The sequence below is a fragment of the Charadrius vociferus genome, unplaced genomic scaffold (assembly GCF_000708025.1).
Source record: "Charadrius vociferus isolate BGI_N301 unplaced genomic scaffold, ASM70802v2 scaffold174, whole genome shotgun sequence".
Taxonomy (NCBI): Eukaryota; Metazoa; Chordata; class Aves; order Charadriiformes; family Charadriidae; genus Charadrius; species Charadrius vociferus.
The window spans coordinates 63,909-77,838 of NW_009648441.1; the positions used below are offsets into that span (position 1 = coordinate 63,909).

Genomic DNA, 13,930 nt, shown 5'->3' on the forward strand with positions numbered 1-13,930 from the left:
GGAATGGCTTTTCCTACTTCCTGATTTTTTTTTTTTTTAATCTTCATTACTTTTGACCAGGCAAAATCATTCAAATTCTCAGGGTTGCTTGATATGAGAAGTATCTTCTGTTATTTCCCGTGAATTCCTGTAAAATTGTCTTCGTCTTTATTTACTTATGAAAAAATGCAGTAATGCTACAGCATTAATTGCAAACATTCTTCTGTCAGTCCAGCCTCAGATAGGTCTGAGAGACTGGTTATTGTTGGTGAAGTAAATAACAGATAAGTCTGTGACGTCCTATTACTTACAAGCTGTTCTCTCATCCAGTCAAAAAAACCTCTTTTTTTTTTTAATTTTTTTCTGGGTATGAATATAGGAAAGCCAGAACTTTGTTGCATGTAGCTCTAAAATACATTGATATAATATTCTTGAATAATAATTGGTAAGTAAAGGTTTCTTATAAATGTAGGGTAGCCAAGAATGTTGAAAGTCTTCCTTGTGGAAACATTTTTTTTCCATAATAGTTGTCTTGACTTCTTTCCATAGTGGCCAGCGGCATGCCAGACTCTTGCACGCAACTTGCACTTCACAGTCTATGGAAAGAAGAATGCTTCTACGAAGGTTTCTGATTCGGTACGTTTGTACTTCTTTATGTCTTAAGTAACAGGTTGGATAATACACTTAATGCTTGAGAGACACAAAACAACCAGATACTTGGTGTTTAGTGGAGTGTTGTGTTCAAGTACATAGTGAGATTGAGTTGCTGAAATGCATGACTTTTTTTAATGATAGTTTCCATCCAGTAGCATATATAACAGGTGTAACGTTTGCTGCAAAAGTTTATTAAGAACATTAAACCTATGTTGCTTGTGTCTCCATGAAACTTAAGTTTGACCTGGCTTGAAATATTTGGGATCATAACAAACTGATTTGTTTTTCCAGATTTCTACACAGTATCCAGTAGTGGACCACGAATTCGATGCAGTTGTTGTGGGTGCAGGAGGAGCAGGTCTGCGGGCTGCATTTGGTTTGTCAGAAGCTGGATTTAATACAGCATGTGTTACCAAGCTGTTTCCCACCAGGTCTCATACTGTTGCTGCACAGGTAAGAAATGAGGTAGAACAAATGTTTAAAAAAAGCCTGCTGTCAGAAATCTGATTTGGATGTGCACATGAACATCATGTTTCAAGGCCACGCTTCCTTTTATAAACATTGTGTATTTAGTTGAAACTATTTTGGAGGGTAATATATGTTTAGATTTTATTCAGTGCTTTTTCACTGCATTCAATGTAACTTTGCAATTCATTGTGTTACACAGAACAAGAGCCATTGTAAAACTGATAAATTGCACACGTTTTTCACAGCCACGTTTAATCTGACTTTACTGTATTTCTTGTACACAGAGGCATAAGTGGTAAATGATTTTTAACAGAAATGATGAAAACCTGCTAAAACTGTATTTCAGTAATATAATTCCAGGAAAATGGATTTTCATTTTCAGGGAGGGATCAATGCTGCTCTGGGAAACATGGAGGACGATAACTGGAGGTGGCATTTCTATGACACAGTGAAGGGGTCTGATTGGCTGGGTGACCAGGATGCCATACACTACATGACTGAGCAAGCCCCAGCTGCGGTGATAGAGGTGAGACCCAATGGAAATGATGTCAGCTCTAAGTATTTATAACACAGACTAGCTTCCAGAGAGAACTCCTTACTAGGAACATAGTGAAATAACTTGTTCGATTGTTGTGTACACGAGTTTCTGATGCTTGCGTTTGGGTTCAACAGCTGGAAAATTACGGGATGCCATTCAGCAGAACTGAAGAAGGAAAAATCTATCAGCGTGCATTTGGTGGACAGAGTCTTCAGTTTGGAAAAGGAGGACAGGCTCACAGATGCTGTTGTGTTGCAGATAGGACAGGACACTCGCTCTTACATACTCTGTATGGCAGGGTAAGCAGCTGTGAAGTAAACTTGGTTTGGGGTTTTGTATTTTTGCAGTTAATTATTATTATTTTATCCTCCCCCAAGTTTGAAGAAAAAACAAACAATCAAAATGTGTAGCTGTTCACATACCAATAAGGAATCCAGGGGAATGACTGATAATGATTCTGGCTTTCCTTCCTTCCTGAAGCAATGTGGAAGGATGTAGCCTAGGTGATGCTTTTTTTTTTGGTCAGGAATATGCAGAAATAGAATAAATTGAAAGATAATAATTATAATGGCTGTCATGAAGACAACGGATGTTAATTAATATACCCTGTTAGCTCTGTGGTCTGGAATAGTTCTTCACTGTTAATACTTCTGTGTCTGTTAACTAGACCCAAAGAGAATATATGTAAACCTTCACAGAAACCCTTTTTTCAAAAACCCTAACACAGCAGCGTTGCGGAACTCTGAAAAAAGGTGCAAGGCAATGTTTTCTTCCACTTGTCTTCAAACAGGGAGCAGGGGGAAACAAGAGGTGTAAATGCATGAAGGCTGACTGTGCATTTCTGAGCTTGCTCTATGGCAAGTAAGCGACAAGTGTTCCAGCATCTGTTCCTATAAATTGTACAAACCATAATTGAAGAAAGATTTGATTATTTTAAAATGGTAGTAAGCTACTTGAAAGCTGAAATGAAGTACCTAGTAACTAATGGGGTTTTTTTATTTATTTATTTACTTAGTAGCTAGCTAATTGCTCTCCTTCAGGGTAACACTATATATGCTGCTGCAATACAGGTGCTCAGTGCTGCCAAACACTGGTCTGATCCTTGAGGGCATGAAAGAATGTTTGACTTGATGCCCGTGGCTTCCACTGGTGTACTAGGCTCCCGGAGATGTATTCTGCTTCTCTGTGAGAGAAAGAAACGTATGAGAGAGTAAAACGTGCTTGTACATGTATCAAGCACAACAGCTGACTGAAGCGTTGCCAAATACAGAGGGGAAATAACAAGTCTTGCTGGCTAGCAATGAATTCTCAGAATTAAGTGGTTTGGTTACTATTTGTATCTCTAAGCTAGAACAGATTCACCAGCAAATTTTATAAAAAATTTGTGAGGAAACAGACTTCCCTGAGAGTTGGTGGGGGTGGGGTTTATCCTGATAACAGCCTATATGCATTGACCGGTTTGAGGAGACTTACTTTGGTTTCTGATTTTTCTTAAAGTTCCTTTTTTTTATTTTCTTCCAGTCTCTAAGATACGATACAAGCTACTTCGTTGAATATTTTGCTCTGGACCTACTTATGGAAAATGGAGAATGTCGTGGTGTTATTGCCCTTTGCATAGAAGATGGCACTATACATCGTTTTAGAGCAAAGAACACTGTCATTGCTACTGGGTAATGTAATGTTTATGATGAAGGACAGCAACTTGAGAGTGCTACTAGTTGGAAGTCTATGTGTTTGTATGTGTATTTGAATCCACAGGGTGGAGATGACATGTTGACTTGAAAAACATAATTTATATGTTCATCTTTCCTCACCACCTTGATCAAAAGCAATATAACTGAATTCAGTCATTTCATCTGAAAGAAGGCACATACTAATTTTGTGACCAAGTATAAATTTAGGACGAGGTCTAACTTTGAATTCTACAACAATGACATAAATTGGAATGTGTAAGCAGTATGTGTGGTCCAAAAGGTGTTAGGTTTTTAAAACGGGCTGTGTAAAGCAGACATTGTTGCAGTGTTATCAGCATGTGTGTATATATGTGTAGGGTTCCGAGTTTCCTGTAGGAAACCGCTTTCTTCAAAATTCTGGGGAATCTATTACATTGAGATACCAACATTGTAAGTCTAATTATTGTAGGATGAAATTATCAGAAGATGAGTGTAACTTAACATTACTTGGTTGCAGAAGTTTGTATATGTTTATTAGAATACTATATGCATTAGTTTTTTGCTGCTTATGGCAGTCTCCTATCTGTTTCAGTCTGTCAAAGAAAAATATTTTGTCTGGTTGCCTACATAATTTGGCTTTAAATAAAGCTGGGTCTGTTTTCATACTTGTGTACTTTGAGGTACAGACAATATGTAGATTAATAGTTCTTCTTACGGTTTGTCCTGAAATTGGGAGTACTGGCAGTTACCAATAACGTTGGAAGCTAATCTCTTTGTTTTAGACATAAGAATTCATATTTCATGTCTAATTTCAGACAACTAAGTTTTGAAATCTAAGAATATAAAATCAGGGCCATATTGAGGGTATAAACCATTGTTAAATGTTATTTTTGATAAAAGTGCTAGTAATGGTTTGAATAAAGTCTAATGTTATTGGATTGAGAGAACTTTCTGAAATAACTTTTTTCTGGCAAAAAGGCTTCTGATACTAACCTGAATACCCTGCTTTGGAATTGTTATTCCTTTTCTTGGACCTTCTGTCACTAGCTGTTTTTCAAATATGGTTGAGCAATACCAATTTTGTTTTCTTTTGGTTGAGCTTAGTACAGGAGATGGCAAACCTCATGCATCTTGCTTGTTAACCCTCTGCTCTATTTCCACTATTGTGCAAACAGCATAGTTGAGAGATATGTTGTCAGTGATTCTTTTTTTTTTTTTTTTCCCCCTCCCCTGCTAATTCTGTCAACTTTTGTGTTCTGTAGTGGGTATGGCCGCACTTACTTCAGTTGTACATCTGCTCATACTAGTACTGGTGATGGCACTGCTATGGTCACACGAGCTGGTCTTCCTTGCCAAGACTTAGAATTTGTACAGTTTCATCCTACAGGTACAGAATATGAAATAATACTTACAACATTATTTTTAATGAGTTAAGATTTTTGTTGTTGTTGTTGTTTTAAATGTGCTCAAGTCAGTTTGCACTTTTCTGCAGCATTTCATTAGTTCATTAGTTGCTTGTGACAGGTGTTCAGACTTGTCTGCAGCTGCTATTGAATATAAATCTAAGAGTAAGTTTTACAATATGATAAAGGTCTCACTGGTCTAATTTAAAGATCAGTGTTAAATATTTTGAGGTGCTGTCTTTACAATACTAACAGGTTTTATGAATTCCAAGCTGAAACCACTGCACCTCTTAAACTTATGCTTCCTTTTGTCTTTAAAATATTAAAGGGTTTGGTATTAGATACAGGAGCAATGGGATAGATGCAAATGTTAGGCAATTATACACTAGAATCTTTTGTGGAAGTGGGGTAATTGAAGTAAGGTTATATATTTAGGACTGTGTTTTTATAGCACAGGATCAGTATCTAAACTGTGGACAGCAATGGTCACAAACTAAACAGTGAAATTTCTGTAGCTAATTAAATGCTTAGTTTTAACTTGCGATAAGTGGTGAATTTTTTTAATTGTTCACTTAATTTTACAATGTTATTGTTATATCATAGAGATCCAATGTCCGTTTTACTTAGCTAAGGCTTTTCTAGTCAAAGAAGCTTCATTGCTTGTGTGATAATTCTGTAGCTTTTAACACAGTTATCAAGTGCATACGTTGGTTAGCATTTTTGTTTTCTTATGACCAGTGCTGAAGGCTAACAGGTAGGCCTTCTTTCTCTAAAGGAAAAGAAAACTGATTAAGCTCTGATGTTCCACGTGATTTGAAGCCATCCTGTACTGCCTTAGTGCAGGAGAACAAGGAACAAAGATGAGCAAACTGGCCTTTAGATTTTGACTTCTGGTTTACTTAAAAATCTTGAACGAAGTAATTGCTGAAGGTCTACAAAATCTTTGTAAAATTCTCCTTACATATTGATGGGTGCCGATCTCTTCCAGTTCTAATGTTTTAGATTCTGTAGGTGTTTCAAATCAACTTGCTTACCTTTCAGGAAGAGTGTTTGAGAGGAGTAACAATACTTGATTCTAAGCAGTCTTGGGGGACAGTTCCTAGTGGTACGATTAGGGTGGAATAAAATATACCCCTGTGACTTATTTGCATTATTTTAAGAAGACCTTGTTTAGTCAGTCCTCGTCATCCTGATTATGAAGCTGTTTAGAGAATATCTCTTTTAATGGTATTTTCTTTTGTGACAGGTATCTATGGGGCTGGCTGCCTTATAACAGAAGGATGCCGTGGAGAGGGAGGTATTCTAATTAATAGTCAAGGTGAAAGATTTATGGAGAGATATGCACCTGTTGCTAAAGATCTGGCTTCCAGGGATGTAGTGTCTCGTTCTATGACCATAGAAATCCGTGAAGGAAGGTTAGTTAAATACTCTTAATGAAGCTGCAGAATAAATAGTTAATCATACTAGACTGTATACAGTACAATAGTTCATTTGATAAACACCTGATAATGCATGGGAGTGAGCTTTAATAACTGTTAACCAAACACTGCACATAGGGCAGAAATTTTGCTTGTTAACTCCTAATGAAACTGAAAGGGAACACAAGATGTTAGGAGTCTCCTGTTTGAATTCAGTGCATCTAGAGACAGTTGCTCAAACAAGTTTAATGTATATACTCTTACTGCAAACGATGGAAATAACTTGGTGCTTTGTTCTCTTGACTAAGTATCTTCGATTTTTATGTATTTCTGCAGAGATATTGTGGTTTAAAGTCTTAAATACTGTGAATTATTGTGAAAAGAAATCTGGGAGGTGAAAATTATACTTAAATTCAGCCAGGTTTAACAGTCTTTTCAAATAAGCTAGTTGTTAATTTTTGTCAGATAACCTTTGAAAAAAAAAAATCACAAATGAAACAAATTGGATTAGAAATATTACTGGTGTTTGCAGAATTGCTGTTATGTATTCCAATGTTGACTTTTTTTTTTTTTTTTTTTTTTGGTAGGGGTTGTGGTCCTGAAAAAGACCATGTATACTTGCAGTTGCACCACTTACCACCACAGCAACTAGCAACCCGTCTCCCAGGAATTTCTGAAACAGCTATGATATTTGCTGGAGTTGATGTCACTAAAGAGCCTATTCCTGTTCTGCCTACTGTGCATTATAATATGGGAGGTATTCCTACTAACTACAAAGGACAGGTTAGTAATACTCATCACTCCTAGTATTTTTTTTTTCCAGTCATAATGATAGGAAATGACTTTCCAAATGTAAAAGCATTAACAATGTGTTCCATAAATGTAAGGATAATGAATAAAATTAACAATATTATTAAAATAATGATGTCTGAATACTTAAAACACACGATCTAGTTTGGTTTTGTAAATAACTTGAGAACCATGTTCCCGTCCATCTGGAGATGGGAGTTCCAAGAAGCATCTAAAAGGAAGTTACTGTTATGTTTGACAACAGTTTTCTGTTTATCGAGTTGAGGATAATGTAGTTGATCAAACTAGGGCTCTATTACAATCTGTAACTCATGTTAATATATGTTAATTATTTGCATCTCACGTAATCTTTACACTAAAGCAGATTCCTCTAACTTCTGCTAGCTGGAAATCAGTGTGGTGGTGTCAGCTGAATTTTTCTGCTTCAGTGTATTGTACTTGTTAATTTTTTAATGTAAAATTTTGCTGTAGAAATGTGTGCAGATCAAACTCTTCCTGTGCTTTTCTGACTTGCTGCAGAATTGTGATGAAACGGAGCCATGTACTCTTCATAAGCATAACTGAAGAAATCTTAGGTTTTAGTGCCATCTGTATTTATATAAGCATTGCTACTTACCCTTTAGAACTAAGGTATTTATGGATTTAGTTGGAGCAAACTTTAGATTCCTGCATTTCATCCTTACATACACATGGCTTTTGCAAATAAGGTGGTTTGCAGTGTTACAAACTGTTTAAGAAATGAGTATTAATTGTCTGAAATGACAGGTGATTACGCATGTGAATGGCGAGGATAAAGTGGTACCTGGTTTATATGCTTGTGGGGAAGCAGCCTCTGCATCTGTCCATGGCGCAAATCGACTTGGAGCAAACTCACTCCTGGATTTGGTAGTCTTTGGTCGTGCCTGTGCCCTTACTATTGCAGAGACATGCAAGCCTGGTAAGTCTTGCTTTTTTAGAGACATTTGCCTTTATGATTTAATTTCTGCCCAATAAAGAGTTGTTGCTACCTAATTCAAATTCAGAATGCTAGATGTAGACTTTTGTTTGTTAGAAAAGGCAGATATCGGTGTTTATGCTTTTTATAGGCATGTTCTTTGCTATGCAAATGTTTGACTAACGCTTGCTGTGTGAGTTGATCTAGAATTGGGTCAATGCTATTGGCAAAAACAGTTGAGCCTTTTCATAAATTAGCAAAACAAAATATTGAATATGAGGACTGACTTCTCTACACCCTGCACTGCAGCTACTACATTAAAATGTAGTTTGTCTTACACTTGGCACTTCTGTACAGTGGAATTTGCGGCCACCTTGTTGATTTATAAGGTGGACAGCTCATGCAAGTGTTAAGAGAATGGATACTAAAAGTTTTAAAATCTCATTTCCTATATGGGGATTATCAAAGCTGAATATTATTCTTAAATAATCTGGTCCAGCAACAGTTACTGAGCTGAGAAAACAAAAACAAAAAACCCCACAAAACCCCACTAAAATATTTTAAGAGGCAGTTATATTGCCAGAGCAGCTGATGTCCAGTAGTTGTCTCCTGTTTTCTCATCGCTTAATGTCCAAATTAATAAGATGGTTTCTTTTTTCAGTCTGACTGCACAAAATGCACAGACTGCACAGAATGATGGTTCCTGATGGAATCAACTTAGATCTGGCAGTGCCTGTTGGCTCTGGCTTTGTGCACATTTTTATTTGGATCTTTCTGTTGCTCCTTTGAGTTTGAAGTTGCAGGAAGGTTTTTATTAGTCTGAATGCAAAACTACACATGAGAAGTGTGCTGGTAAGATGCTGTGTTTGGTTTGTTACCCAATAACATATGGGTTCCAGTATTAGAGGTGAGATGCAGAGCACATGTGTAACTGCCAAGCTTGCTGACTGCTCCCTGGTCCCTTACCAGGTCCAAGAGAGGGTAGGAGGTTTGGGTGTGAGGAGACAAGGAAAGTGCAGGAGAAAGTGGTAAGGAGCCACAAGCTTATTCCATAGTCTAGAGGAATTCGCAGCAAGTGCTGTTTTTAAGGAGTTAATAGCAGAATTTAGCCAAACCTATAAATTCCATACTAACTGTCACAGGAAATAACGTGATTCATATATTCCACTGAGAACTCTATTTTTAAGTGTATGGATACTGTTGGTGGGAATTCTGGAAAGTTATAGTTAACCTGCACCTCAGAGAAAATGGATTGCGTTTTAGTCAAATCTGACTCTTACTAGTTGCTAGTCTATGAAACTGCCAGAAAGCAAAACCAAGCCCGACCTACTAAACTTACTGAAACTTTCTTATTAGGAGAGCCAGTTCCCTCCATTAAACCAAATGCTGGTGAAGAGTCAGTTGCTAATCTTGACAAATTAAGATTTGCCAATGGAACCATAAGAACTTCAGAAGTGCGACTTAACATGCAGAAGGTAAGACTGGTGAAGCTGTCAGGTATAAGGTGGGAGAACGTGCAAGCAGCAGAGGTGGTTTGGTCACTTTGCAGAGTACACTTCAGGATTTGCTTTGCAGAAGTAAAAAGCAGTGTGAGAAGATTGTGTGGGCAGCAAATGCTGTATCGGTTTTGTTGGTTTCTTCTTCCTTTCACAGTTACTCCTCTTGGATAGTTTACCTACTGTGTAATAGAGTGGGGTTTCCTCTGTTTGGGGTGAACAGAAGAATGTTTTTTTCCTCAGGCTGCAGACATGTTTGAAGTCAAAACAGCTCTATATCAAGCTCTGGAACTAACAGACCTATGTGGGATATTATGCGTACGCAGCATATGAAACTGAATTTGTTTTACTATCTTGCAGACAATGCAAAACCATGCTGCTGTATTTCGTACTGGTTCTGTACTCCAAGAAGGCTGTGAAAAACTTAGCCAAATTTATAGCGATCTGGCTCATCTGAAGACATTTGACAGAGGTAATTTGATAGCAAAGAATACACCTTGGCCAGAGTACTCTCTGGGAGAAGTGTGTGTTTTTTTGTTTTTTTTTTTTTCTTCTGTAAACCTCCTTAGGGGTTTCTTGAAACTTTGGCTAAAGACTTTGACTGTTTCGAATCTTTCAAAATATTTTGTACGACTCTACTTGCTAAACACGGTAAGTAAGAAAGATACTTGATCTTACTGGTCATTTTCTGCTTGCATACTCTTTCAAAGAAGCAGAGACTGTAATCAGATTTAACTGTATAAGGTACTAAGTGCTGTTATCTCAGAACATGATGTGAAGTTATTCAAACACTAAGATGAACTTTGGTATCTTCTGAAAAGGCCAGGGAGTTGCACAAGGGTAGCAAGACTATTTATAGGCTTGAACACTTGGTTTTCGTTCTTCAGCTGAGCAGACAGCGCTGCATACGGATACTGCCATGTCTTGCATTGTAGCTTAGGAGAACTTGGTTAATAAGTAGATCTGGTGATGTACCTTTTTGTCCACTTGCACTGTGTATTTTTCTCTGACTACTGCTATTGGATCTGTATCCTAACATTGAAAGTAGAAATGGCTTTCTTGGGCAGCTCTCACCAAGCGTCAAGAAAAGTGTTACAATAGCTTATAATGTAGAGATCAAAATGAAGATACGTTCCTGTAAGTGAACTTGGGTCCACCTTGGAGATACTTAAATGAACAACCACCTTGTATAACTAGCAAGTTTAGGGTTTTTTTCCTCTCTCTGAGGGTGGGAAGGGAGGTAAAGACCTGTTTGGATCTGCTAGGGATCTACTTAAAGAGCTACCATCTAGCCAGATCTTGTGATCTGAAATGAGGTATGGGGACTGAGTTGTATGCATGATATAAAGCATGTGAGAAGCTATGGTGTAATTTTGTCTCAGTAGTACATATGCAACAGGGACATATGGGAGAACGACTGAATTTTTCTAAGATTCATTACAATTGTTAGGGTGTAGAAATCATTGCTGAGCCTTGCAGGCAATAGCGAGTAATTCAGTATTGCTGAGTACTGGCTAGTTTGATTCTAAGTATCTGCAACAGGACAGAAGCACATTGAGGAATAACTTGTTTGTAGAACATCTTCCATAGTATTTTAATATTTTACTAGGTATTGTGTGGAACACTGACTTGGTGGAAACCCTCGAACTGCAAAACCTGATGCTTTGTGCCCTACAAACCATTTATGGTGCTGAGGCTCGCAAAGAGTCCCGTGGTGCTCATGCCAGAGAGGACTATAAGGTATAAGTATTTTCTGTGACCTGGATGTAGGATTGAATTTCCTTGTTATGTGTCCTCGGGTGGATTATTTAAAAGTTATAATGTCTTCAAAGTACAGTCTTCAGAGTCTTGAGTTAAGAATAGTGTAGTGTTTGAGGTCCCATCTGCTCTGTTTTATCTCTTCTTATTTTTTATATATAAAATGACCAATACATACAACATTGTGTAATGACCCTGAGAGAAGAGTTGTTCCATGTGTGCATCTGAACGATTAGAGAGGTCTAAACCAGGACTATAGTAATAATAAGGTCATGAATGCATGAACGGGACTTCAAGCAGAATAATTGTCCTATGCAAGGAATGTTACCTTAAAGCCCTTGTTAAGCCTCAGTATTTAAAATTTGACATGGGTAAGATAAAGCTTGCTGGTTATTAAGAGACACATTGTGTTACAGTTGTAATTGGAATGCAGCTAATCATGTGGTTGTAAAGTGATTTGCAGATGTAGGTTCTGGTCTATACTAACCTAATTTTCTCCTTAGTTACGGATAGATGAGTTTGACTATTCTAAGCCACTCCAAGGCCAGCAGCGGAAGCCATTTGAAGAACACTGGAGAAAGCACACCCTTTCATATGTGGATGTCCCATCTGGGAAGGTATGTTGAGCCTCATGCTTGAGTGTGTCTCTCGCTGTCAACAGATCGCTGCTGTCTTAGACAGTTCTTGATATCATGATAATACTGCAAATGATTGTCATTGTCTGAGGTACCTGATATAGTTTACTGTACTTGGAGGCGGGGAGGGAAAGAAAATTTAACATTTATTCTGTTGTTGAACAGTAGGTGTAACTGGGAGAAGTTACTGTTAATCTTTGGGAAGTGACTTTGTGATTTGAGCTGGAATTGTTTTTCCTTTTGTATCAGTCTAGTTCAGAAGCTTTTTTCTTTTCCTCTGATGGTGACAAAACCTGTTGTTGGTGTTTAGCATAAAGTTTTAATGGCATTTCAAAGAAAAAACTGAAATCTGACCCTATGAAAATCTTCAGTGGTGGTTTTTGTATCCTATTCTCCAAATCCTCTTGGTTTTCTCTCCCCCAGTTCCAGCTTCCTTGAATCTAGTTTGAGGACAAGTGAGAACGCTTTACTTCCTGAATAGCTGCTGAAGATGGAAAGATAGAGTGACATAGTTCTGTCTCCTGACTGATGCATTGAGTTATCTATCTCCAAGACTTTCCTAGTTTAAAGAACTAGGAACTAGCAATCTTAGCCAAAACTTTACTTTTGTCTAAAAGGCCTTTTTAAACTAGTAATCTGATACCGCTTCTGGGCAGGCCTTGTTTTTAAGGAATTCAGTCAGTGGTGACTTGGTGGAACTTGAGTATTCCTTGTAGGCTACAAACTGTTCATTTTCTATGGAAGCAAAAGAATAATGTAGAAATTAGCTTAACATCAATTAAGTCATTCAGTAACCTGTTATTTGGTCCTTCCTGTTAGCCTAGGCTGTCTTGTCTAAATACAAGAGGTTGGTTTGTCTTAATTCTTTGTTCTCTTTTACTTTAGGTTACCTTGAAATACAGACCTGTGATTGACAGAACTTTGAATGAAGAAGACTGCTCAACTGTCCCGCCTGCTATTCGCTCATACTAGTAACTTACATTTAACTTGCAGTCCTCTCCCAGAGGGGGTTAGTGTACATAAGCATAGCACGAGCAAATCAAAATGGTATTGTCACTATCAATTAATGGCAAATGCTTACTAAACTTTTCTCCAGCTTGTATTCTGCTGTGGCTTACGTACAATTATGACAATGGAATGCAGGACAGCTTATGTTCTTTCACTCATCTGTCAAAACTGACAGGCCAAACACAAAATGTGTCTAAATAAAGTGATTAGAAGTCTTGTATTTGTATTTGTTTGAATATGCTGTTATGTATATAATTGCAGTGCTTTTATTTTCAATGTATAGTGACTTCCATATTTTTTTTGCATTGCAATACTTCTAGACAAGATTGAGATGCTGAATTTTATGATATACCAAATGCAAATCAAGGAAGTAATAGAAAAGAAAATAATGCACCAGTAATTACAACTTTGTTTTTCTAAAACTAAAATTGTAAGAATTGTTATATTGTTATTTTATTGAAGGAAACAAGATACTTCTACTCCAGTTACTTCCTCCAAAATATGAACAGAATGTAATCTTAATAGCTAATCTCTACTGTCGATGGAACTTCTGAACCCTCTGTGTATTTCCTAGACTGTCTTTTCTCTCAGAGGAACAAAAGGGCAGTTTTGTAGATGACTTACCTAAATATTAAAGCTTACCATGTTTAGCGCCAAGATGTAACTTTTAAGGCAGCCATAGATCGGTACAGAGCAGTATTTCTATGAATGACTCCCAGTTCTTGGAGAACTGAAGTGTAACTATGCAGATTGCAACTGAATAGAACCTTTCTTAATTTTTGATTTTTTTTCTGTTTTCTCAACTGCTGAATGTTGGCTGTTGGGGAGAAAAACCGAATGTTGGAAGAACTGAAATGTTGGAATGTTTGTTGGTGATGGTGGTTGGAAAAATTGAATATGCTATGTTTCATCCGTGTAGTGTTTCTGTACCTTGCACTAGGGCCCGGGAGAAAGGCAGCCTGTCAAAGCACAGCCCTCACCTGGGCAGGGAGGGGAAAAGGCAACTGTATCTTGATATGGCTTTTTTTCTAGAAAGAGCCCTGACTGTTGACATAACGTTTCATACATCTTTAAAACATATTTCAATAAAGCAGAATAAGCTACTACCTGCTTCCTACCGTCTGGAAATCGCTGTTCCAGCGCCTTCCCCCCCCCC

General features: G+C 37.5%; 1 protein-coding gene across 1 annotated transcript; it reads left to right on the top strand.

The window, feature by feature from the left end:
* Nucleotides 1–534: 534 nt before the first annotated feature.
* SDHA (succinate dehydrogenase complex, subunit A, flavoprotein (Fp)) lies at nt 535–12,913 on the top strand. The gene is made up of 14 exons (XM_009885435.1): nt 535–615; nt 925–1,086; nt 1,484–1,627; nt 1,774–1,938; nt 3,161–3,309; nt 4,575–4,699; nt 5,962–6,130; nt 6,721–6,916; nt 7,709–7,880; nt 9,234–9,352; nt 9,734–9,845; nt 10,983–11,113; nt 11,635–11,748; nt 12,652–12,913. The coding sequence occupies exons 3-14, from the start codon at nt 1,511–1,513 to the stop codon at nt 12,736–12,738; spliced, it is 1,656 nt and encodes a 551-aa protein (XP_009883737.1). The 5' UTR covers nt 535–615; nt 925–1,086; nt 1,484–1,510; the 3' UTR covers nt 12,739–12,913.
* The last annotated feature ends 1,017 nt before the right edge of the window (nt 12,914–13,930 follow it).